Consider the following 23965-nt stretch of genomic DNA (forward strand, 5'->3'; position numbering starts at 1 on the left):
GGAAAGACTCACATATCACTGTACATACAAGGTGCATACTATAATAAGAGATCACAGGGAAAGACTCTTATTTGATTGTTCTGCATTGTTTTATAAGCGCAAACATTCCGATATACATTTCTGCGAATTTTTAGGATTCTCTAATAAGTAGCATAGCATGATAATTTACAAAGAAAAGAACTAAAGTTGACAAATTGGGAGATTGATTCGCTCGGGTGCTTTGACACTGGATTGGCAACGTACGAAGGGCTATTCTCTATTGCTGAAAAACCCTCGGGTAGTGCTGGCCAAGGGTGGAGATATTGTTGATAAAGATCGCTTTAAGGACTTCTTTTTGAGAGACTGCAGCACCTGAAACAGAGTTTGATGATTATTATTTATAGGGACACCTCTAGTAGGCAGCTCTCCTCTGGCGAAAGCTGAACGGAAACCTCAGAATCTATTAGAATCATCTGCTCTAAATTATCAATCACACCCTCAAAGAACCTTCCAATAGAAACACTACTTTCACTATTACGAAATATTTTTTCGCTTTTTCCATTCAAAATCTTCGGAGATTGTTAAGTAATCGACCGGAAGTAAACTGGTGACAATGCGGCTTTAATAGAGAGAAAGAATGAAAACAACAGCAATAACGACGGTGACGATGATGGTAATAGTGATGGTGGTACTGATTGTGGTAACAGTGATGGTGACGATAGTTATGATGATGATGGTAGTGTATATACCTTGCTGCCATCTCTGTTCTGTTTGATCCGTGTACCAAGATGGGTGGGGTGGGTATTCCTGTAAAAATATATATACTGAACGTAGGAAGATTAACTGATTCTCAAAAAGCAAAAAAATTATAATGAATAAATGAATGAACGGACGGACGGACGGACGGATGGATGGATGAAAACAAACAACATTTTCTAATTTTCTTAGAAGAAATCCCTTAAAAGTGGCTGATGGTTCGTTTAAAAAAGGTTTTAACCTCTTGGAAATCGGCGCTGAAAGACCTACTCATCCCAATGAATGCCCCATTCTCTCTATGGGGGTAACTGGCATTTTCTGGAATCACACAGAATAAACCTATCCAAAATCATATAACCAGTCAATCCGAAAGCAGGAATACAGTAATGTACTTTACCTTAAGAACTTTCCACATGGCGTTAAGAACAGCGTAGATCTCTTGAGGCGAGAGCAGATGAAGGACGCCCCCGACTCTGCTGATAGGTGCTGGCAGCCATCCCGCCTAGTGGCAAGTGAAAACGAAACAACCGGTCAGATGGGGCAAGTGGAAACAGAACAACGAGTCAGATGGGGTAAATGAAAACGAAACAACCGGTCAGATGGGGCAAATGAAAACGAAACAACCGGTCAGATGGGGCAAGTGGAAACAGAACAACGAGTCAGATGGGGCAAATGAAAACGAAACAACCGGTCAGATGGGGCAAATGAAAACGAAACAACCGGTCAGATGGGGCAAGTGGGAACAGAACAACGAGTCAGATGGGGCAAATGAAAATGAAACAACCGGTCAGATGGGGCAAGTGAAAACAAAACAACCGGTCAGATGGGGCAAGTGAAAACGAAACAACCGGTCAGATGGGGCACGTGGAAACAGAACAACGAGTCAGATGAGGCAAATGAAAACGAAACAACCGGTCAGATGGGGCAAATGAAAACGAAACAACCGGTCAGATGGGGCAAGTGGAAACAGAACAACGAGTCAGATGGAGCAAATGAAAACGAAACAACCGGTCAGATGGGGTAAATGAAAACGAAACAACCAGTCAGATGGGGCAAGTGGAAACAGAACAACGAGTCAGATGGAGCAAATGAAAACGAAACAACCGGTCAGATGGGGCAAATGAAAACGAAACAACCGGTCAGATGGGGCAAATGAAAACGAAACAACCGGACAGATGGGGCAAGTGAAAACGAAACAACCGGTCAGATGGGGCAAGTGAAAACGAAACAACCGGTCAGATGGGGCAAGTGGAAACAGAACAACGAGTCAGATGGGGCAAGAGGAAACGAAAGGAACAAAACAAAACAAAACAAAACAAAACAAAACAAAACAAAACAAAACAACCGGTCAGATGGGGCTAATGAAAACAAAACAACAAGTCAGATGGGGCTAATGGAAACAAAACAACCGGTCAGATGGGACAAATGGAAACAAAACAGCAAGTCAGATGGGACTAATGAAAACAGAACAACGAGTCAGATGGGGCTAATGGGAACAAAACAACCGATCAAATGGGTCAAATGGGAACAAAACAACCGATCAAATGGGTCAAATGGGAACAAAACAACCGATCAAATGGGTCAAATGGAAACAAAACAACGAGTCAGATGGGACAAATGGAAACAAAACATAGGGTCAGATGGGGCAAATGGAAACAAAACAACGAGTTAGATGGGGCAAATGGAAACAAAACGAGTCAGATGGGGCAAATGGGAACAAAACATAGGGTCAGATGGGGCAAATGGAAACAAAACAATCGGTCAGATGGGGCAAATGGAAACAAAACATAGGCTTGATGGGGCAAATGGAAACAAAACAACGAGTCAGATGGGGCAAATGGAAACAAAACGAGTCAGATGGGGCAAATGGGAACAAAACATAGGGTCAGATGGGGCAAATGGAAACAAAACAATCGGTCAGATGGGGCAAATGGAAACAAAACTAGTCAGATGGGGCAAATGGAAACAAAACTAGTCAGATGGGGCAAATGGAAACAAAACATAGGCTTGATGGGGCAAATGGAAACAAAACAACGAGTCAGATGGGGCAAATGGAAACAAAACAATGGGTCAGATGGGGCAAATGAAAACAAAACTAGTCAGATGGGGCAAATGGAAACAAAATAACGGTTCACATTCAATCAACCATCCCTCGTCATAAATGTCTTTCTTCATCCCACATTTCGTCACGCTCACCTCTGTTATCACTTGCGTGACTATCTGCGTGTCCTTGAAGAGATCAGAGGATTGCGTGACGTGAGTGTCACGACATACTTCCCAGCATGACATGATGGTTGCTAGGAGACTGGACATGAGTGGAGAACATTTACATAACGAAGAACCCCCTGTAAGGAACATACATTGTGGTAAGCGAGCGTATTAGATAACGAGAGACTCCCTGAAAGGAACATACTTTGTGAAAAGGGAGCTTTAGATAACAAGGAACCCCCTATAAGGAACATACATTGTGGAAATGTAGCGAACCAGATAACGAGGAACCCCCTATAAGGAACATACATTGTGGAAATGTAGCGTACCAGATAACGAGGAACCCCCTATAAGGAACATACATTGTGGAAATGTAGCGTATCAGATAACAAGGAACCACCTATAAGGAACATACATTGTGGAAATGTAGCGTACCAGATAACGAGGAACCCCCTGAAAGGAATATAATATATTGGGCAAAAGGTGCGTAAGAAAACAACGAATTTCCTGAAAGGAGGAAAGGGAGAAAATATTAGATAACAAGGAATCCCCTGTTGTTGTAAGAGAGCATTTTAAATAACGCTTAACCCCTCAATGAACTCACCTCTGGATACTAAAACAAGTAACCACCAAAGGATGGGATTCTTGTCGAAGGTTTTTCTTGTTTTCAGATTTCTAAAGAAATATGAAGAAATATATAGACATATCATTGACAGAAATGTATATAAAGTAAAAGTCAACCAATCAGTCGCATATAACGTGTATTCGTTACCACACCGACTAAAGACCCGTTATATCACTAAATACCACTTCATTTAACTCTTAAATAGGATCGCATATAACGAACTTGGGCAACCGGAGTCTCGCCTATACCAAACGAAAATTCCAAACACAATTCATTTGCCCCATAAAAAAGCGGCCCCTTAGATCAACCAAGAATAACATGGTGGTGAATGCTTTGGTCCACGCAAAATAGCTTGAGTAGTCCAATCATGGTTATAAACCAGTACCTTTCTATGTTGTATTTGATGAAGTCATCATCAGGCCATTCCCCCACACATGGGACAACATCCGGGCAAACGGTTTCCATTAGCAACGACGCCACGTGATCAGTATTACAAGAGAGGACGCGCGAGCCTTGGGCCTGCGGCTGGTCGCGGTGTAGGCCCTCGTCACTAGGCCCCTCACGGTCACGGCAAACCGCGCTGATGAGGTTGAAGTACACTTGGCTTGCTGGTGCCCATGCCTGGAATAGACAAAATGTCAGTGTTTCTTAATGGTAATGTGAAGGTTATTGTGATTGTGATTGTGTTGGTGGTGATGATCGTGACTGAATTGCAAGTAGTACATTCTTAAAAATAGCATACAAATAGATTATATAATAACAATAATAATATATGGGACTATTGGTACGGTTGGAGTTTAACAGTGACAAATTCAGAGAACGTCTTGGTTCGGTAGTATGTAGGTACCGCACCTCACCTCGTGTAAGGTTGTTCGTGTATAATTGTTTTTTTTACCTACCCTCGATTGTTCTGAAACTACAGTGGTTGGCTTCTTGTTTCCAATCACACCAGTGAAGAAGACGGAAGAAGGGCTGAGTGTCAGTCGGGAGGATATTTGAGGGTTCAAATTATGTTCAAGTAGAGAGATGCGAGAGTCTTCCATAAGCTCATTTCTGTCGTTATCATCTGCTGAACAATCAGAAGCCAAATATGCTTAAATACTCAAATACTCAATCCTTTGATATTGTGTACACTCGAAAAAACGTCGAGAAAATTGATTTGGTTGCTAAAATCAATGACGACAATAACATGGACGACAATGGGAAGAAAACAATTGCGATTAGATTGGAAATCCAATACCGGCATGTGGAAATGCGTTTTTCTGTTACATTTTCACGGACCGCGCAGAGGCCGGTAGTGTCATGGCCCTACTTGGCTTGGGTTGATTTTTTCAGGGCTCCAGATATAAACTTGTTTGTCTTGGCCAAATTTTTAGCCCAACCAATTTAAAATGGTCTCCGCGGTCCCTGATTTCAGCTATTTTCAACCAACCCAGAACGTAAAAAAACGGCCCATACGACTGTTACGACTTATTGGAAACAAGGCTTTATCAACTAGAAAAATAGCAAAATAAAAAAAGCAAAGGCATTCAAGTTTTAAAATTTAGGCGTGATTGGCATATTTGGGTGAAGATTAAATCAAGATCACCGAGAAAATGAACAATAACAGTACGATAATACAGGCTTTGCTTTTGAAGCCACAGCTCCCGGGTTCGATCCCCGGTCGGGACAGATTTGCTTTTTTTTTCCTAAAGGGAAAAAATGCTATCTAAAGCTCACATTCACATTTTACCTTCCTCTGTGTTTCCAAGAATCTTCGCGTTTCCCTAAAACGTACAAAAAAATAATATCTTAAATGAATAGAATGGAATGGAAATTCTAGGCTAATACAAGATCTGAGACGTAGTTTAAAAGGCAGTGAGCCTCGATGTTAAAACAACCATTTGTTTCAGTACTCAGAAACTCGATTGATATGAACGATTTATAAGGAACAGGAGGACAAAAGCCAATCGTTATCACAATCTAGCGCAACCGTCCGGTGTAAGGGTCGCATTTGGATATTGTAGTACATTATAACATTTTGTGAAATACTATCATCCTAAGCTTTAGCAATAGAATGGAGACTTTTAAATTGGATTCCAGGGTCGTAATGTTAGAGGGTATCATCAGTTTTGTCGAACAAACGGGCGAGCTTCACAGAAAAAAATGGTGGCATATCATTTTAACTGGTTTCTTTCTTCGCAAGTGTAAAAGATTCGTCACACAAGACGGTCCCAGAATCTCCAAGGAAATTAAAATTACAAAGAAAACCCCAGACAATACCAGCATTGTCTTGGTTTACCAAACGTCTCTACAGCGGTAAAGTATATAACCATATGCGCAGACATACCTTTTCCAATGCGCTCTCAACTAAAAGCCTTATGATCACGAGTCGGCAAAACTGATCACGTGACATTTCCGTCAGTATCTCACGTGACTCTTCGAGTCGCTCCAATGCGCCTGCGCCAGAAAATATAAGCATTAGAGCCTGAGGCACAATATCGGTTACCGGGTGCTTCAAAACGCTGTGGGAACTCGTAGTAACTTCTAGAAAGTGCGGTAATACAAGCACTGACAAAAGTTCAAAGCAATATGTTTATGGATATGTTTTTTTTATGAAATACATCTTGAGAAAGTAAAGAGAAAGTAAAGTGATAAAAAAGTAGCAATACCTTCAGAACCAGAGGTCAAAGTAAAGGGCAAAGAATATCAGGTTCGAGAGTTCGAGTCGAGGGCAAAGAATATCAGGTTCGAGGTTCGGGTCGGTGAATGTATTTTTTGCATTATCATGTTGCCATCACTGTGGCAAAGCTATACACTATTATAGCGCATGTGGATTCGATATAGTTGATTTCCTACCTTTGCAGCTGTCGAAATCTTCATAATTATTCGCTAGCTGCTTCAAGCCTCTGAACACGCTGGACACCATCGCCCTGCACATGCCGGCACGATTAGCAGCAGAAGGGGGCGTGACAATCTGCATAAGGCGTAGGATGCCCATACTGTACACGGCTACCTCGGTATGCGAGTGGGCAGCTAGGGAACCAAGGGCCTCGTAGTGCTCCTGAAGGCAGTCTGTGAGTTTGACCCTAGACATGAAGAAGGGTTGGTGTAACAAATAAACAACAACAACAACAACAACAGCAACAACAACAACAACAGCAACAACAACAACAACAACAACAAAATAACAACAACAAAACAACAACAGCAGCAGCAGCAACAGCAACAACAACAACAAAAACAACAGCAAAAACAACATCAGCAACAACAACATCAACAGCAGCAGCAACAACAGCAAGAAACACAACAACAGCAGCAGCAACAACTCAACAGCTCAACGATAACAACAACAGCTGCATAAACAACACAAGAAACAGTAATAGGAACAATGACAGGGACAAAAACAACAAAACCAGAAACATCGACAACAGTAATAAACAATGACAGGGACAAAAACAACAAAACCAGAAACATCGACAACAGTAATAGGAACAATGACAGGGACAAAAACAACAAAACCAGAAACATCGACAACAGTAATAAACAATGACAGGGACAAAAACAACAAAACCAGAAACATCGACAACAGTAATAGGAACAATGACAGGGAGAAAAACAACAGAACCAGAAACAACAACAGCGATAAGAATAAGAACAAAAACAGCAACAGGAGCCAGGACACCAGCGATTGGAACTTCAAAAATAGCGACAGGAAAAATCACAAGAACAACACTAGATTGTCTATATTCATCAGGAGTATCATCGCCAGGAATATCAAGGCTGATCTCAAAACAACAACAGAAGCAGAACAACAACGGTACAATTATGTTGACTAACCTCGGGGGCAGGGTCTTGTATAACTCAGCTTGCATAATTTGAAAAAGATTCTGAAGGATATTACAGACCTAAAAATAACAATAAATATTAAAAATATTAAATTGAAATCGCTTTTACCGACTTTTTACGACCCTTGCGGTTATCTAAACTTTCGTCCCCTCTCCCTCTCCTCCCATTTCTTTCAAGACTGAAGGCCAGACTAAAGAATAGTGTACTCATATCATTCTGGGTGTTTTAAGGTGACGGCGGCGGTCAAAATACTTAATGCCTAAACCTATAAATCAGGACAGAAAGTCCTGGTATCGTTGAAGCAGCAGAGACAGTAGGGTCGTAAAAGATGCGACAGAAGCGAAGGCTAAGTATCCAGTGACACACTTCCCATCGGCCAAGCAGCTACAGTATCAGCACGGTATACCTTTTAGGACTGTCCCATTTATATACGTGTAAACATATACATTGAGAACTAGATTTGTTTTTTATTCAATCGAGTATTCACCAGCCATAATGTTGCCGGCAATTATCTTTTTCCAAAATATCGAAATTCGCGCAGGAAGAATCTCGCTTAGTAGTACTTACGAGCCATGGTTTCAGAGAAGCAGTAGAAACGGTCACTACCCCGGCACACTTCCTTATGGTCTCTCTCAGTACGGACGGGTAGTATGTCTCAAGCTCTGACTGCACATTGAGGAGCACGTTGAGCGTGTCATTAGAGTCACTTCGCATCAGAATGTGACAGAGAAGGTCCACAGCTACGGGCTCCCCACCATGTATTGCCATGACCACCGCCATAGGACACACCCACGCGAATCTAGAAACACAAGCCTTTACTGTAGTTTCCAATATTCTGCGAGCTCCAATATTCGCCCTCTGACTTCCGTCCTTCACAATCCTTGAGGCGTTTTCATTGGCCAGCGCTGAAATGATTTCCAACTACGCCACCTCTCCACATGGCACTGATCAATCGAACAGCACCCAATGCAATCCTGTTAGTTTGAACGATGGATGCCGATGAAAACGGTTTAGAAATAATTTGGAAAGGTTTAGAAGTAATTTGGAAAGGTTTAGAAGTAATTTGGAAAGGTTTAGAAGTAATTTGGAAAGGTTTCATATATCGCGGCTCTACCGAGACAGGGACATAGCCAGGGGGGGCGGCCAAGAAGATTCGGCATTCCTTCCCCAAACTAATTTTCCCGTTTTAGTACAAGTCTTTGTCAAATAAAGGGCTTCCCGCTGTTCAAGAGTATTCGCCAGCAGTTAACACACATTCGAAAATCTACGAATAATATCAAGCGATCGGCATTCCCTCCTTACACTAATTTTCCCGTTATTAGTACAAGTCTTTGCTTTGTCAAATAAGTGTCTTCCCGATGTTCAAAAGTATTCGCTAGCAGTTAATATGCATTCCAAAATCTTCGAATAATATCAAGTGATCGGCATTCCCTTCTCAAACTAATTCTCCCGTGTTTAGTACGTCTTTGTCAAATAATGGCTTCCCGCTGTTCAAAAGTCTTCGCTATAAGTTTTCACACATTCGAAAATCTCCGAACAATATCAAGCGATCGGCATTCCTTCCCCACACTAATTCTCTGTCCAATACAAGTCTTTGTCAAATGAATGGCTTCTCGCTGTTACTAAGCCTGGATCACACGTTACCGTTCGCAAAACCGTTTTTTTATCGCAAACGTTGTTCACGAAATTTGAAAAACACTTTTCGCGAATTTCGCGAACGTTGTTCGCGAAAGTTTCGCGAACAGTGTGCATATGGTCGAGAGCGGTACTGTACCTGGATTGTTTGACATTCATCGGGTGGTAATACCTGAATTGCTTGACATTCATCAGGTGGTAATACCTGGATTGTTTGACATTCATCGGGTGGTAATACCTGGATTGCTTGACATTCATTGGGTGGAAATATCTGGATTGTTTGACATTCATCACGTGGTAATACCTGGATTGTTTGACATTCATCGGGTGGTAATACCTGGATTGCTTGACATTCATCGGGTGGTAATATCTGTATTGTTTGACATTCATCACGTGGTAATACCTGGATTGTTTGACATTCATCACGTGGTAATACCTGGATTGTTTGACATTCATAGGGTGGTAATACCTGGATTGTTTGACATTCATCGGGTGGTAATATCTGGATTGTTTGACATTTATAGGGTGGTAATACCTGGATTGTTTGACATTTATCGGGTGGTAATACCTGGATTACTTGAAATTCATCGGGTGGTAATACCTGGATTCTTTGACATTCATCGCGTGGTAATACCTGGACTGTTTGACATTCATCGGGTGGTAATACCTGAATTGCTTGACATTCATCAGGTGGTAATACCTGGATTGTTTGACATTCATCGGGTGGTAATACCTGGATTGCTTGATATTCATTGGGTGGAAATACCTGGATTGTTTGACATTCATCGGGTGGTAATACCTGGACTGTTTGACATTCATCGGGTGGTAATACCTGGATTGTTTGACATTCATCAGGTGGTAATACCTGGATCGTTTGACATTCATCGGGGGTAATACCTGGATTGTTTGACATTCATCGGGGGTAATACCTGGATTGTTTGACATTCATCTGGTGGTAATACCTGGATTGTTTAGATTCATCAGTTTGTAATACCTAGATTGTTTGACATTCATCTGGTGGTAATACCTGGATTGTTTGACGCTCATCAGATCCTCAAATAGTCGTCCTGAGTGCTGTATTAGCTCGTGTAAGAAGGCGCTCTCCGTAGAGCTGGAGTCTAGTGGCGCTATAGCTGACTTCTGAGTGTATAGCTTATGTCTCTGGTTTGACACTTGTCGGAGCTTAATCAGAAGTTTCTCCTACAACACAGGCACCCCCATGTTAGCGCTTGTCGCAAGTAATATTATAATACAGGAGCAACAAGAAAGAGTAGGTTTGTATTCGTACATGCTAAGCAGTAGTCAAAACAAACTCTTGTGTGAACTGCGTTATCATAGTTTAGACAAGCTGTGTCATAATAAGAAGCAGAGAAGTTTTTTTCTATGATGATGATGATGAAAATGATGACGATGAAGACGGTGACGGTGAATGTGCTGCTGCTGCTGATGATGATGATGATGATGATCATGATGACCACTTTAATTTTTACGTGAGAAAAAATTCGACATGCTGATCTCCTGCCATCCAGATCATCCGCTGGCATTATAAAGGTATCAAGGGCGCATGCGGTGACTTCACCTTATTATTACGATAAATTAGCATCGAATTTGTCATTACCATAATGAGGATGAAGGCCTTTTGAACTTCTGTCTGGGCTCCGTCAGTATCCATCGGCTCTGTTACAAAACCAATCAATGCTCAGTATTAAGGATGATTCACTTAGAGAAGTCTCAGCAGCTCATTCTACCTACGATTATTACTTGGCGGCCATGTAAGATGCAAAAACTTAAATCATGATAAAAGGTGATTATATCATAGTGATATGTATTATTGTATTTTTACAGCCTTATAGTTATCGGAATGCTTCTAAATGTGGAATATTTAGGACTTTTACTGACTGAATTTTGAAAGAAGAAAAAACAATTTCAATAAGCGCCCCCAATGCCAAACTCAAAATTATATAAAGCGCCTTGAGTGGCAATACGAGAAATATTGCCATAAAATCTTTTCGGTGAGGGAGGGGAGGGGCAGGGCTACAGTGCCCATGACTCTTACAATACGAAACAATACTCACCCTCCCCCCGTGGGGGGCAACAGTGGTTCAGCAGGAACTGAAAGATATCATATGCGCCAGTCTCGATGTTAGTTATGATGTCCACTAGTGCTGGAGTCAAACTGAAAAAGACAGAAAGTCATTCATTGCAGCCAAGTTCGTCCTTATCAGCACTGACATAAAACGTACTTGGTTGGAGATTTGATAGTTTGGTTTGATGGACTAAGAGTTATTACCAAACCAAACTTACAGCTCGGTCGGTAAAACTGTGAAAACCGGAAATATGTATTGTGGAATGTATTTTCCTAGCAATCGCTTGCTAGATCTTCAAACAGTCTTGGGACAAAGTCTCAGTGTGTATTCTCGCTTGTGATTCGGCAGAACACAATGAACCTTCCACACACTATTTAGAGAAGATAAGGGGCTGTACACAAAACAATTGCAGGACTTTAAAGACGAACCTGCCATGAGTTTGGAACATCTCGGCTCTTTGAAGGGACTGCTCATACAGCTTGCACAAGATGCCTGGAGTGACTACAATATAATGCAAGATTTCTCATAAACAAATAAACCTACAGTGAAACAAACCAACAAACAAGACATGGTATAACTAGAAAAAATACAGACATGCTGTAGAAAAACTAGATGTTCTGATAAGGCATGGTTTAGAAAGCTATAAATTAACACAAGGCTGAAAAACAGAGTAGTTGCACTGACGTTTCAAAAGTTAGCCCTTCATTGGAGCAAAAGGCTATCATTCGAAACCTTGACGCGTACAACACAGATCCATACATCATACTTTTTTAAGTTTGTATTGATTTATAGTTTAACAAACAAGACAATCTGTGCCCTCAAAAAAAGGGAAATCATGAGAGCTAGGGGATACCTAAGACAAAAGGTCAGCTAATGGTTAAGCAAGCCCTCCGGCTCCAGATCCTGGTTACAGACCTGATGTATATTATGTACATTAGCTGATTTCATTAACTCACAGACTTCAGCAAAGTTTGTCAGGGTTCCCTTGAGTAGCTTGGGCGAGAGGGATGCGATGTGCAGTAGGAAGGGTGTGGTCGCCAGTTGCTCTGCTCTCTCTTGATCATCTGAGGCAGTCAGTAGTACACTCCTCTGTACAAAAATACAAAATAAATGAAATAACAGTCGGTAGCACACTCCTCTGTACAAAAATATTAAATAAATAAAATAGCATTTGTACAGCACAAGTCTCAATAGCCTCACATGTAACTGATTTTACTTTTCAGTATAAAGAATGCTAAAAATGCTTGTTGCGATTTTTGTCCAATTGTGAATTAAATAAATACAGAATGTGTAACCACATAAGCCTCATAAAGGGGGGGGAGGGGTTAGGGGATGGAAGGCCCATGAGGAGAGGGGTAGGGGAACTACAAGTACTGTATGTGTAACACAGCCTCATAAAGGGGGGAGGGGTTAGGGGATGGAAGGCCCATGAGGAGAGGGGTAGGGGAGCTTCCAACTACTGTATGTGTAACACAGCCACATGAAGGGGAAGGGGTTAGGGGATGGGAGGCCCATGAGGAAAGGGGTAGGGGAGCTACAAGTACTGTATGTGTAACACAGCCTCATAAAGGGGGGAGGGGTTAGGGGATGGAAGGCCCATGAGGAAAGGGGTAGGGGAACTACAACTACTGTATGTGTAACACAGCCTCATAAAGGGGGGAGGGGTTAGGGGTGGAAGGCCCATGAGGAGAGGGGTAGGGGAGCTACAACTACTGTATGTGTAACACAGCCTCATAAAGGGGGGAGGGGTTAGGGGTGGAAGGCCCATGAGGAGAGGGGTAGGGGAGCTACAACTACTGTATGTGTAACACAGCCTCATAAAGGGGGGAGGGGTTAGGGGATGGAAGGCCCATGAGGGGAGGGGTAGGGGAGCTTCCAACTACTGTATGTGTAACACAGCCTCATAAAGGGGGGAGGGGTTAGGGGATGGAAGGCCCATGAGGGGAGGGGTAGGGGAGCTTCCAACTACTGTATGTGTAACACAGCCTCATAAAGGGGGGGAGGGGTTAGGGGATGGAAGGCCCATGACGAGAGGGGTAGGGGAGCTTCCAACTACTGTATGTGTAACACAGCCTCATAAAGGGGGGAGGGGTTAGGGGATGGAAGGCCCATGAGGGGAGGGGTAGGGGAGCTACAACTACTGTATGTGTAACACAGCCTCATAAAGGGGGGAGGGGTTAGGGGATGGAAGGCCCATGAGGAGAGGGGTAGGGGAGCTTCCAACTACTGTATGTGTAACACAGCCTCATAAAGGGGGGAGGGGTTAGGGGATGGAAGGCCCATGAGGGGAGGGGTAGGGGAGCTTCCAACTACTGTATGTGTAACACAGCCTCATAAAGGGGGGAGGGGTTAGGGGATGGAAGGCCCGTGAGGGGAGGGGTAGGGGAGCTTCCAACTACTGTATGTGTAACACAGCCTCATAAAGGGGGGAGGGGTTAGGGGATGGAAGGCCCATGAGGGGAGGGGAAGGGGAGCTTCCAACTACTGTATGTGTAACACAGCCTCATAAAGGGGGGAGGGGTTAGGGGATGGAAGGCCCATGAGGGGAGGGGTAGGGGAGCTACAACTACTGTATGTGTAACACAGCCTCATAAAGGGGGGAGGGGTTAGGGGATGGAAGGCCCATGAGGAGAGGGGTAGGGGAGCTTCCAACTACTGTATGTGTAACACAGCCTCATAAAGGGGGGAGGGGTTAGGGGATGGAAGGCCCATGAGGGGAGGGGTAGGGGAGCTTCCAACTACTGTATGTGTAACACAGCCTCATAAAGGGGGGAGGGGTTAGGGGATGGAAGGCCCATGAGGAAAGGGGTAGGGGAGCTACAACTACTGTATGTGTAACACAGCCTCATAAAGGGGAGGGGGGTTAGGGGATGGAAGGCCCATGAGGAGAGGGGTAGGGGAACTACAAGTACTGTATGTGTAACACAGCCTCATAAAGGGGGGAGGGGTTAGGGGATGGAAGGCCCACGAGGAAAGGGGTAGGGGAGCTACAACTACTGTATGTGTAACACAGCCTCATAAAGGGGAGGGGGATTAGGGGATGGAAGGCCCATGAGGAGAGGGGTAGGGGAACTACAACTACTGTATGTGTAACACAGCCTCATAAAGGGGGGAGGGGTTAGGGGATGGAAGGCCCATGAGGGGAGGGGTAGGGGAGCTACAACTACTGTATGTGTAACACAGCCTCATAAAGGGGGGAGGGGTTAGGGGATGGAAGGCCCATGAGGAGAGGGGTAGAGGAGCTTCCAACTACTGTATGTGTAACACAGCCTCATAAAGGGGGGAGGGGTTAGGGGATGGAAGGCCCATGAGGGGAGGGGTAGGGGAGCTTCCAACTACTGTATGTGTAACACAGCCTCATAAAGGGGGAAGGGGTTAGGGGATGGAAGGCCCATGAGGAGAGGGGTAGGGGAGCTACAAGTACTGTATGTGTAACACAGCCTCATAAAGGGGGGAGGGGTTAGGGGATGGAAGGCCCATGAGGAGAGGGGTAGGGGAGCTACAAGTACTGTATGTGTAACACAGCCTCATAAAGGGGGGAGGGGTTAGGGGATGGAAGGCCCATGAGGAGAGGGGTAGGGGAACTACAAGTACTGTATGTGTAACACAGCCTCATAAAGGGGGGAGGGGTTAGGGGATGGAAGGCCCATGAGGGGAGGGGTAGGGGAGCTACAACTACTGTATGTGTAACACAGCCTCATAAAGGGGGGAGGGGTTAGGGGATGGAAGGCCCATGAGGAGAGGGGTAGGGGAGCTACAAGTACTGTATGTGTAACACAGCCTCATAAAGGGGGGAGGGGTTAGGGGATGGAAGGCCCATGAGGAGAGGGGTAGGGGAACTACAAGTACTGTATGTGTAACACAGCCTCATAAAGGGGGGAGGGGTTAGGGGATGGAAGGCCGATGAGGAGAGGGGTAGGGGAGCTACAACTACTGTATGTGTAACACAGCCTCATAAAGGGGGGGAGGGGTTAGGGGATGGAAGGCCCATGAGGAAAGGGGTAGGGGAGCTACAACTACTGTATGTGTAACACAGCCTCATAAAGGGGGGAGGGGTTAGGGGATGGAAGGCCCATGAGGAGAGGGGTAGGGGAACTACAAGTACTGTATGTGTAACACAGCCTCATAAAGGGGGGAGGGGTTAGGGGATGGAAGGCCCATGAGGAGAGGGGTACGGGAACTACAACTACTGTATGTGTAACACAGCCTCATAAAGGGGGGAGGGGTTAGGGGATGGAAGGCCAATGAGGAGAGGGGTAGGGGAACTACAAGTACTGTATGTGTAACACAGCCTCATAAAGGGGGGAGGGGTTAGGGGATGGAAGGCCCATGAGGGGAGGGGTAGGGGAGCTACAACTACTGTATGTGTAACACAGCCTCATAAAGGGGGGAGGGGTTAGGGGATGGAAGGCCCATGAGGGGAGGGGTAGGGGAGCTACAACTACTGTATGTGTAACACAGCCTCATAAAGGGGAGGGGTTAGGGGATGGAAGGCCCATGAGGAAAGGGGTAGGGGAGCTTCCAACTACTGTATGTGTAACACAGCCTCATAAAGGGGGGAGGGGTTAGGGGATGGAAGGCCCATGAGGAAAGGGGTAGGGGAGCTTCCAACTACTGTATGTGTAACACAGCCTCATAAAGGGGAGGGGGGTTAGGGGATGGAAGGCCCATGAGGAGAGGGGTAGGGGAACTACAAGTACTGTATGTGTAACACAGCCTCATAAAGGGGGGAGGGGTTAGGGGATGGAAGGCCCATGAGGAAAGGGGTAGGGGAGCTACAACTACTGTATGTGTAACACAGCCTCATAAAGGGGGGAGGGGTTAGGGGATGGAAGGCCCATGAGGGGAGGGGTAGGGGAGCTACAACTACTGTATGTGTAACACAGCCTCATAAAGGGGGGAGGGGTTAGGGGATGGAAGGCCCATGAGGGGAGGGGTAGGGGAGCTACAACTACTGTATGTGTAACACAGCCTCATAAAGGGGGGAGGGGTTAGGGGATGGAAGGCCCATGAGGGGAGGGGTAGGGGAGCTACAACTACTGTATGTGTAACACAGCCTCATAAAGGGGGGAGGGGTTAGGGGATGGAAGGCCCATGAGGAGAGGGGTAGAGGAGCTTCCAACTACTGTATGTGTAACACAGCCTCATAAAGGGGGGAGGGGTTAGGGGATGGAAGGCCCATGAGGGGAGGGGTAGGGGAGCTTCCAACTACTGTATGTGTAACACAGCCTCATAAAGGGGGGAGGGGTTAGGGGATGGAAGGCCCATGAGGAGAGGGGTAGGGGAGCTTCCAACTACTGTATGTGTAACACAGCCTCATAAAGGGGGGAGGGGTTAGGGGATGGAAGGCCCATGAGGGGAGGGGTAGGGGAGCTTCCAACTACTGTATGTGTAACACAGCCTCATAAAGGGGGGAGGGGTTAGGGGATGGAAGGCCCATGAGGAGAGGGGTAGGGGAGCTTCCAACTACTGTATGTGTAACACAGCCTCATAAAGGGGGGAGGGGTTAGGGGATGGAAGGCCCATGAGGGGAGGGGTAGGGGAGCTTCCAACTACTGTATGTGTAACACAGCCTCATAAAGGGGGGAGGGGTTAGGGGATGGAAGGCCCATGAGGGGAGGGGTAGGGGAGCTTCCAACTACTGTATGTGTAACACAGCCTCATAAAGGGGGGAGGGGTTAGGGGATGGAAGGCCCATGAGGAGAGGGGTAGGGGAGCTACAACTACTGTATGTGTAACACAGCCTCATAAAGGGGGGAGGGGTTAGGGGATGGAAGGCCCATGAGGGGAGGGGTAGGGGAACTACAACTACTGTATGTGTAACACAGCCTCATAAAGGGGAGGGGGGATTAGGGGATGGAAGGCCCATGAGGAGAGGGGTAGGGGAACTACAACTACTGTATGTGTAACACAGCCTCATAACGGGGGGAGGGGTTAGGGGGTGGAAGGCCCATGAGGAGAGGGGTAGGGGAACTACAACTACTGTATGTGTAACACAGCCTCATAAAGGGGAGGGGGGGTTAGGGGATGGAAGGCCCATGAGGAGAGGGGTAGGGGAACTACAACTACTGTATGTGTAACACAGCCTCATAAAGGGGAGCGGGGGTTAGGGGATGGAAGGCCCATGAGGAGAGGGGTAGGGGAACTACAACTACTGTATGTGTAACACAGCCTCATAAAGGGGGGAGGGGTTAGGGGATGGAAGGCCCATGAGGAGAGGGGTAGGGGAACTACAACTACTGTATGTGTAACACAGCCTCATAAAGGGGGGAGGGGTTAGGGGATGGAAGGCCCATGAGGAGAGGGGTAGGGGAACTACAACTACTGTATGTGTAACACAGCCTCATAAAGGGGGGAGGGGTTAGGGGATGGAAGGCCCATGAGGGGAGGGGTAGGGGAGCTTCCAACTACTGTATGTGTAACACAGCCTCATAAAGGGGGGAGGGGTTAGGGGATGGAAGGCCCATGAGGAGAGGGGTAGAGGAGCTTCCAACTACTGTATGTGTAACACAGCCTCATAAAGGGGGGAGGGGTTAGGGGATGGAAGGCCCATGAGGGGAGGGGTAGGGGAGCTTCCAACTACTGTATGTGTAACACAGCCTCATAAAGGGGGGAGGGGTTAGGGGATGGAAGGCCCATGAGGAGAGGGGTACTGGAGCTTCCAACTACTGTATGTGTAACACAGCCTCATAAAGGGGGGAGGGGTTAGGGGATGGAAGGCCCATGAGGGGAGGGGTAGGGGAGCTTCCAACTACTGTATGTGTAACACAGCCTCATAAAGGGGGGAGGGGTTAGGGGATGGAAGGCCCATGAGGAGAGGGGTAGGGGAACTACAACTACTGTATGTGTAACACAGCCTCATAAAGGGGGGAGGGGTTAGGGGATGGAAGGCCCATGAGGAGAGGGGTAGGGGAACTACAAGTACTGTATGTGTAACACAGCCTCATAAAGGGGGGAGGGGTTAGGGGATGGAAGGCCCATGAGGGGAGGGGTAGGGGAGCTTCCAACTACTGTATGTGTAACACAGCCTCATAAAGGGGGGAGGGGTTAGGGGATGGAAGGCCCATGAGGAGAGGGGTAGGGGAGCTACAACTACTGTATGTGTAACACAGCCTCATAAAGGGGGGAGGGGTTAGGGGATGGAAGGCCCATGAGGGGAGGGGTAGGGGAACTACAACTACTGTATGTGTAACACAGCCTCATAAAGGGGAGGGGGGATTAGGGGATGGAAGGCCCATGAGGAGAGGGGTAGGGGAACTACAACTACTGTATGTGTAACACAGCCTCATAACGGGGGGAGGGGTTAGGGGGTGGAAGGCCCATGAGGAGAGGGGTAGGGGAACTACAACTACTGTATGTGTAACACAGCCTCATAAAGGGGAGGGGGGGTTAGGGGATGGAAGGCCCATGAGGAGAGGGGTAGGGGAACTACAACTACTGTATGTGTAACACAGCCTCATAAAGGGGAGCGGGGGTTAGGGGATGGAAGGCCCATGAGGAGAGGGGTAGGGGAACTACAACTACTGTATGTGTAACACAGCCTCATAAAGGGGGGAGGGGTTAGGGGATGGAAGGCCCATGAGGAGAGGGGTAGGGGAACTACAACTACTGTATGTGTAACACAGCCTCATAAAGGGGGGAGGGGTTAGGGGATGGAAGGCCCATGAGGAGAGGGGTAGGGGAACTACAAGTACTGTATGTGTAACACAGCCTCATAAAGGGGGGAGGGGTTAGGGGATGGAAGGCCCATGAGGGGAGGGGTAGGGGAGCTACAACTACTGTATGTGTAACACCGCCTCATAAAGGAATGGACCATCTCGGGCAAGAAAGCAATTCTCCCCAAGATCAAAACAGGGACTCTGACAGGAAGCTTCAATCCCTCAGTAAAATTTATTTTTTTAAGATTTCATTTATGCTCTAAGCTTGATGCCCTACTCTCTGTTGATATCATTTTCAAATCGAATGAGGTAATTTGGTCATGACTTATCTAGTTAAATAAACACTCACATGGAACAGTGATAGCAGGTGTTCCCTTATCTCTGGCGCAAACTGAAGAGACAGGTATCCCAGCACCTGGACTACTGTAGACACCAGCACCGACTTCTCCTCACTCTCATCCCGGTATGATGCCGCATAGTCCTTGAGTGCTGTACTCAACAGCTTGTCAACAATGACGTCATGGAACTGTGAGACAATATGAGCCACTACCCAATCTAGGTGGGGGGAGTAGCGCATGGCAATCTGGAGGAATGTCTCCATACAGGCATCAGGGCTACTGATAACACTAGTGAGAAAGAGTACAGGTGTCACACACACAAATTAAGGCAAAAGCACCTGAATCACCCCTGCTTTATGGGCAAAGTTGAGATGTCACACATACAAATTTAAACAAAAGTATGGGAATCTCTTCTTTATGGGCATAGTTGAGATGACACAAACATAGATGTATAACTAGAAATAGGTCAGGTGCTCAAAATAAAATTCATTGAATTCCTTTATTGTGTAACCACACTCTAATGGCACACTAAATGCGTAGCTAAACAAGGAGACGTGTAGGGTGCGACATGTGACCTGATTCTATTACGGTACTTACAGTTTAGAGCAGCAGTGTGTCGTTATCCCCATTAACATCTGAATTGGAGGGAAGGCCATCCACTTGTGGAAACCTTCGCTGAAGGAGAGTGTCAGGCTAACACCGCGCTTCTGGTCAAACTTAGAGATCAAATCCCCCATCAGGTTCAGGCACCACTAAAGAAACACAACAAAGAGTTCAAAACATTATACTCTTCAGTAGATATTAAGATTAAATAGAATTTTGAAGGGACTGAAATCCAGGTGGGACTCCCAAACAGACAGGGGTGATTGTAAATATATAATCAACAAAGGGTACAAAATGCAAGTTGCAGGTTGCAAGTCAGATGCAGGGTCAGGTCAGATGCAGGTCGGATGCAGGTTAAGTACAAAATGCAGTCCGGTGATTTTACAGTTTTTTTTTTTGCTTTCTCTATTTCATTCAATTTCTATGGCTCACATAGGGGTTAAAATATTGAATACTTAGATTCTAGTTTATTACTAAGCAATTACGTGACCTTGGGAATAATACAAATAACTTGCCAGCGATTTGCTGCACATCAAGCAAACTTGGGTCAAGTATTGTATAACAGTATAAATATCTCAGTAAAAATTGTATAAGAATGTAAACCCACAAATTTTCCTCCGCTACATGTTTAACATACCGGTGCACCCCCCACCCCCCTTCCTCCCTTTTGAAAATGTCTAGATCCACCTCTGCTGTCCATTGGACTTATTAAAAAAGCTATATACTAGAAAGTGAACCATTTATCTAACAGATATAGTCACCACATTTTGGAGCTTATTCAATTTATTTTTGGTTGATGAGCAGCAAATAACTGGCGAGATAGTTTTCCCATGGTCACGTGATCTGTGACGTAACCACCTATACATATTTTTTTCACTTGTCCATCTACCATTATACATTAATTGACCCAAGTTTGGTTGATGTGCAGCAAAGTCACGGGATTGCTTATGCTTAGTTATAAAAGAGAATCTGAGCGTCACATGAGCCATAGAAATTGAATGAAAAAGAGGAAGCAAAAAAAAAACAGTATAATCACTTGACCTGCATTTTGTACTCAACCTGAACCCGACCTGCACCCGACCTGCATCCGGCCTGCATCCGACCTGCACCCGACCTGCACCCGACCTGAATCCGACCTGCACCCGACCTGCACCCGACCTGCACCCGACCTGAATCCGACCTGCACCCGACCTGCACCCTTTATTTTGTACCGTCCATATAATCAATCTTTAGCCTAAGGAATAGGCACTTTGCGTGTGGTCAACAACAACAAATTTACCCTTTAGAGATAGCACATTGGATGTGGTTGGAGCTATTTTTAATCCTAACAGATCGTTGGTGGACACTTCACAACAAAGCCGGAAGTGTTGCTTATGTTACTTAAAACAATCAGACTTTTGGTTAACTTCACATACAATGCGTTTTACTGGTTAAATAAAAATCATCTCCAAGTGTCAATCATACCTTACATATTATGAGAGCCCAGGCTTTAGGGTTGGCTTCAGTAAAATTTCTTAGTACATCACATATCTTGTGCAAGGCATTGTCAAGGTCAGCACCAATATCAGGAGCTCCTCCATCACCTTCAATACACAGGCAAACGACAATGTGTACAACAATGATTAATAACATACCCTTCAAATCCAGCCAAGATTGTCCCCCTTTATTGACCTTTGTTTTAGGGGCCAATTACATGATGAATTTCAGCCCGGGCAGCTGCTTACCGATTATATGCCTTTAATCCAGCCAGGGCTGAGTTCTATTCAGCCTGTGCTGGACTCGAATTGTATTGTTTTCCAGCCCGGGCTGAGATATTTACGTGATTTCATGGCGATTTTAACCTGCTAGTCCGGGCTGAAAATCCTAGCCCGGTTTGCCAGCCCGGGCTGGAAAACTCCCCCCGGACTGAATCGATCCCGGGCTGAAAACTTGTTCATGTAACCGAAAGAGCAATTCTACAAGTATTTGTGTGGGATAGCGGGCTGGACCTTCAGCCTCCCTAAAAGGGCTGAAAACTCAGCCCGGGCTGAAATTTTTCATGTAATCGGCCCGTTTTACATACAGTTGCTATAATGCCTTAAACTGTAAAAGACTTCTTTTGAAATTCAAGGTTATATTTTTTAATAGAAGTTTATATTGCGTCTCCTAGGTGGCCCCATCAACATAACTATATGAGAAGCAATCTTGATTCATTGCTCTTGGATTTTCTGGGTTATTATCTTGGGTGATTTTCTGGGTTATTATCTTGGGTGATTTTCTGGGTTATTATCTTGGGTGATTTTCTGGGTTATTATCTTGGGTGAATTTCTGGGTTATTATCTTGGGTGATTTTCTGGGTTATTATCTTGGGTGATTTTCTGGGTTATTATCTTGGGTGATTTTCTGGGTTATTATCTTGGGTGATTTTCTGGGTTATTATCTTGGGTGATTTTCTGGGTTATTATCTTGGGTGATTTTCTGGGTTATTATCTTGGGTGATTTTCTGGGTTATTATCTTGGGTGATTTTCCATGTCAATTTCAGCCCTATAAACTACAGGCATTCCTGGATAATTCTATCAAACTGTTTTATAACTATACAAATGGTACTGATTTAGTAAAAAAGCCCCTTCTGAAAGCTGGGATATGGGCGGATGATGTCCAAAGATGAGAAATGGAGAAGACAAACGAGAAATGGAGAAGACAAAGGAGAAATGAAGAAGACAAACGAGAAATGAAGAAGCGCACTGATTTGCAGCTCGAGCATGTGCTGTGATATTATTTATCTTTACGGTAAGATTCAAATGATTTAGAAAAAATAATAAAATATTATTTTGTGCCTTCTTTTGAAAACCTTGGTGTTTGTTTGGGGAATTCTTGATCAGATGGAAAACGAGTTCTGATTGCAAAAGATGTTCACAGGACAGATATGAAATTCACTAGACATATATGAAATTCACAAGACATTATCGCCAGATATCTGCCTGTGAAAATGTACATGTGACCTGTATTGACCAATGAGCATGCATGAAAATTTATCACTGGGGTGAATATCTATATCCTGATTTTTCAATTGCCTTGTGTTTCTGATGAATTCTATTTTAAATTCTTTAGTCTTGTAAATATTTTATTACTACATTGATAAATATTTGCCTTACTGACCTCCTAGCTGTGCCCTACGTTCCATCTCCACCATAAACTTGTGCATAGATTCGTCAAACACATCACAGAGCTGCTCTAGCACGGCATGTCGCGCACACGGCAAAGACGACAGCAACACGGTGGCGCACTGTACTTTGTCGACATTACTGATAGAGCTAGCGGACCCGCTACACGCAGCCAGGAAAGAGTTTAAGTGATCTAGCAAGAGCTGTAACGCAGAAATAAATGATTTTAAATAATTACAGCTATCCGTTTGAATTTCGCTCGACAAAACAGGTGAGATTATAACAAGTAAACCAGATTACAAGAGATCGCGCGTACAATTTGGTGGAAGCATTTCTAAGCTTTCTGACGAAAACAAATTCCACAACATCACACTGTTTGTAATAGGAGTGTATGCAATGGTGTCAAGGTAAGATGAGTTCATTTAATGTCACACAAATGAATAAATACGTACTTTTTCTCTCATTTCGGGATACCGCTCACCGGCCGCCATCTTGCTTTTTTGTCGCCCTAGCCCCTCGCATCACTTCTACCACAGCCTACCCGTCAAAGTACAGCAGCTAAATTACTAAGAGATGCAAAACAAGTTAAAGAAAACACATTTCAATATAACAGCAGGGAAGTATTAATCAGCCATCGACAAACCAACAAAAGTTTAAAAATTACAAAAATATACGCAAAGTGCAAAGCCCCCAATCGTCACAACGTGGACGGCTCGCGTTTTGGTGGAATTCTTGGTGTTTGGCATACTACCTGTGGTAGGAGTATTTGGTAACTTTCCTTGTTGATCTTTGTATTTATCGGCGCATTAGCAGATAAGATGCTGCGCTAACCTTTATTCAAGTATCGCATTTTTTTCTAGAAGAGACAGGGTCAGCTGGCTTGACTTAATCCTGTGATATCGTGGTTTGATGACTGTTGGTATGCAGATTCTTCAGTGCAAGCAACATTGTGAATTGAGGGCCATCACAAGTCGGGAGAGACCCCATCACCCGAGACCCACTTCATCACACATACACACGCCCCAGTCAAGAAATACAGCCACACCCTCCAGATTTTCTATTTGTAAGCAGGCGCTTAGCCGTGATTCACTAATGATGAGTGGG

The 23965-nt window shown here is 45.0% G+C and overlaps 1 protein-coding gene across 2 annotated transcripts; it reads right to left on the reverse strand.

The window, feature by feature from the left end:
* Positions 1-70: 70 nt before the first annotated feature.
* On the reverse strand, positions 71-23405 carry LOC5501294 (integrator complex subunit 5). Of its 2 annotated transcripts, none has more exons than XM_032369638.2 (22): positions 23314-23405; positions 22857-23064; positions 21182-21300; positions 19712-19866; positions 19126-19402; positions 12075-12207; positions 11547-11619; positions 11107-11207; positions 10650-10708; positions 10059-10231; positions 7964-8195; positions 7388-7455; positions 6407-6636; positions 5898-6007; positions 5301-5334; positions 4468-4634; positions 3954-4189; positions 3548-3618; positions 2932-3080; positions 1133-1237; positions 729-786; positions 71-351 (listed from the first exon to the last, which is right to left on the reverse strand). In XM_032369638.2, the coding sequence occupies exons 1-22, from the start codon at positions 23350-23352 to the stop codon at positions 257-259; spliced, it is 2892 nt and encodes a 963-aa protein (XP_032225529.1). In that variant the 5' UTR covers positions 23353-23405; the 3' UTR covers positions 71-256. The 2 variants fall into 2 exon arrangements, with proteins under 2 accessions (XP_032225529.1, XP_032225528.1); XM_032369637.2 differs by having other exon boundaries at positions 4468-4637.
* Positions 23406-23965: the final 560 nt, after the last annotated feature.

This window comes from Nematostella vectensis, chromosome 8, assembly GCF_932526225.1.
Source record: "Nematostella vectensis chromosome 8, jaNemVect1.1, whole genome shotgun sequence".
NCBI classification, from domain to species: domain Eukaryota; kingdom Metazoa; phylum Cnidaria; class Anthozoa; order Actiniaria; family Edwardsiidae; genus Nematostella; species Nematostella vectensis.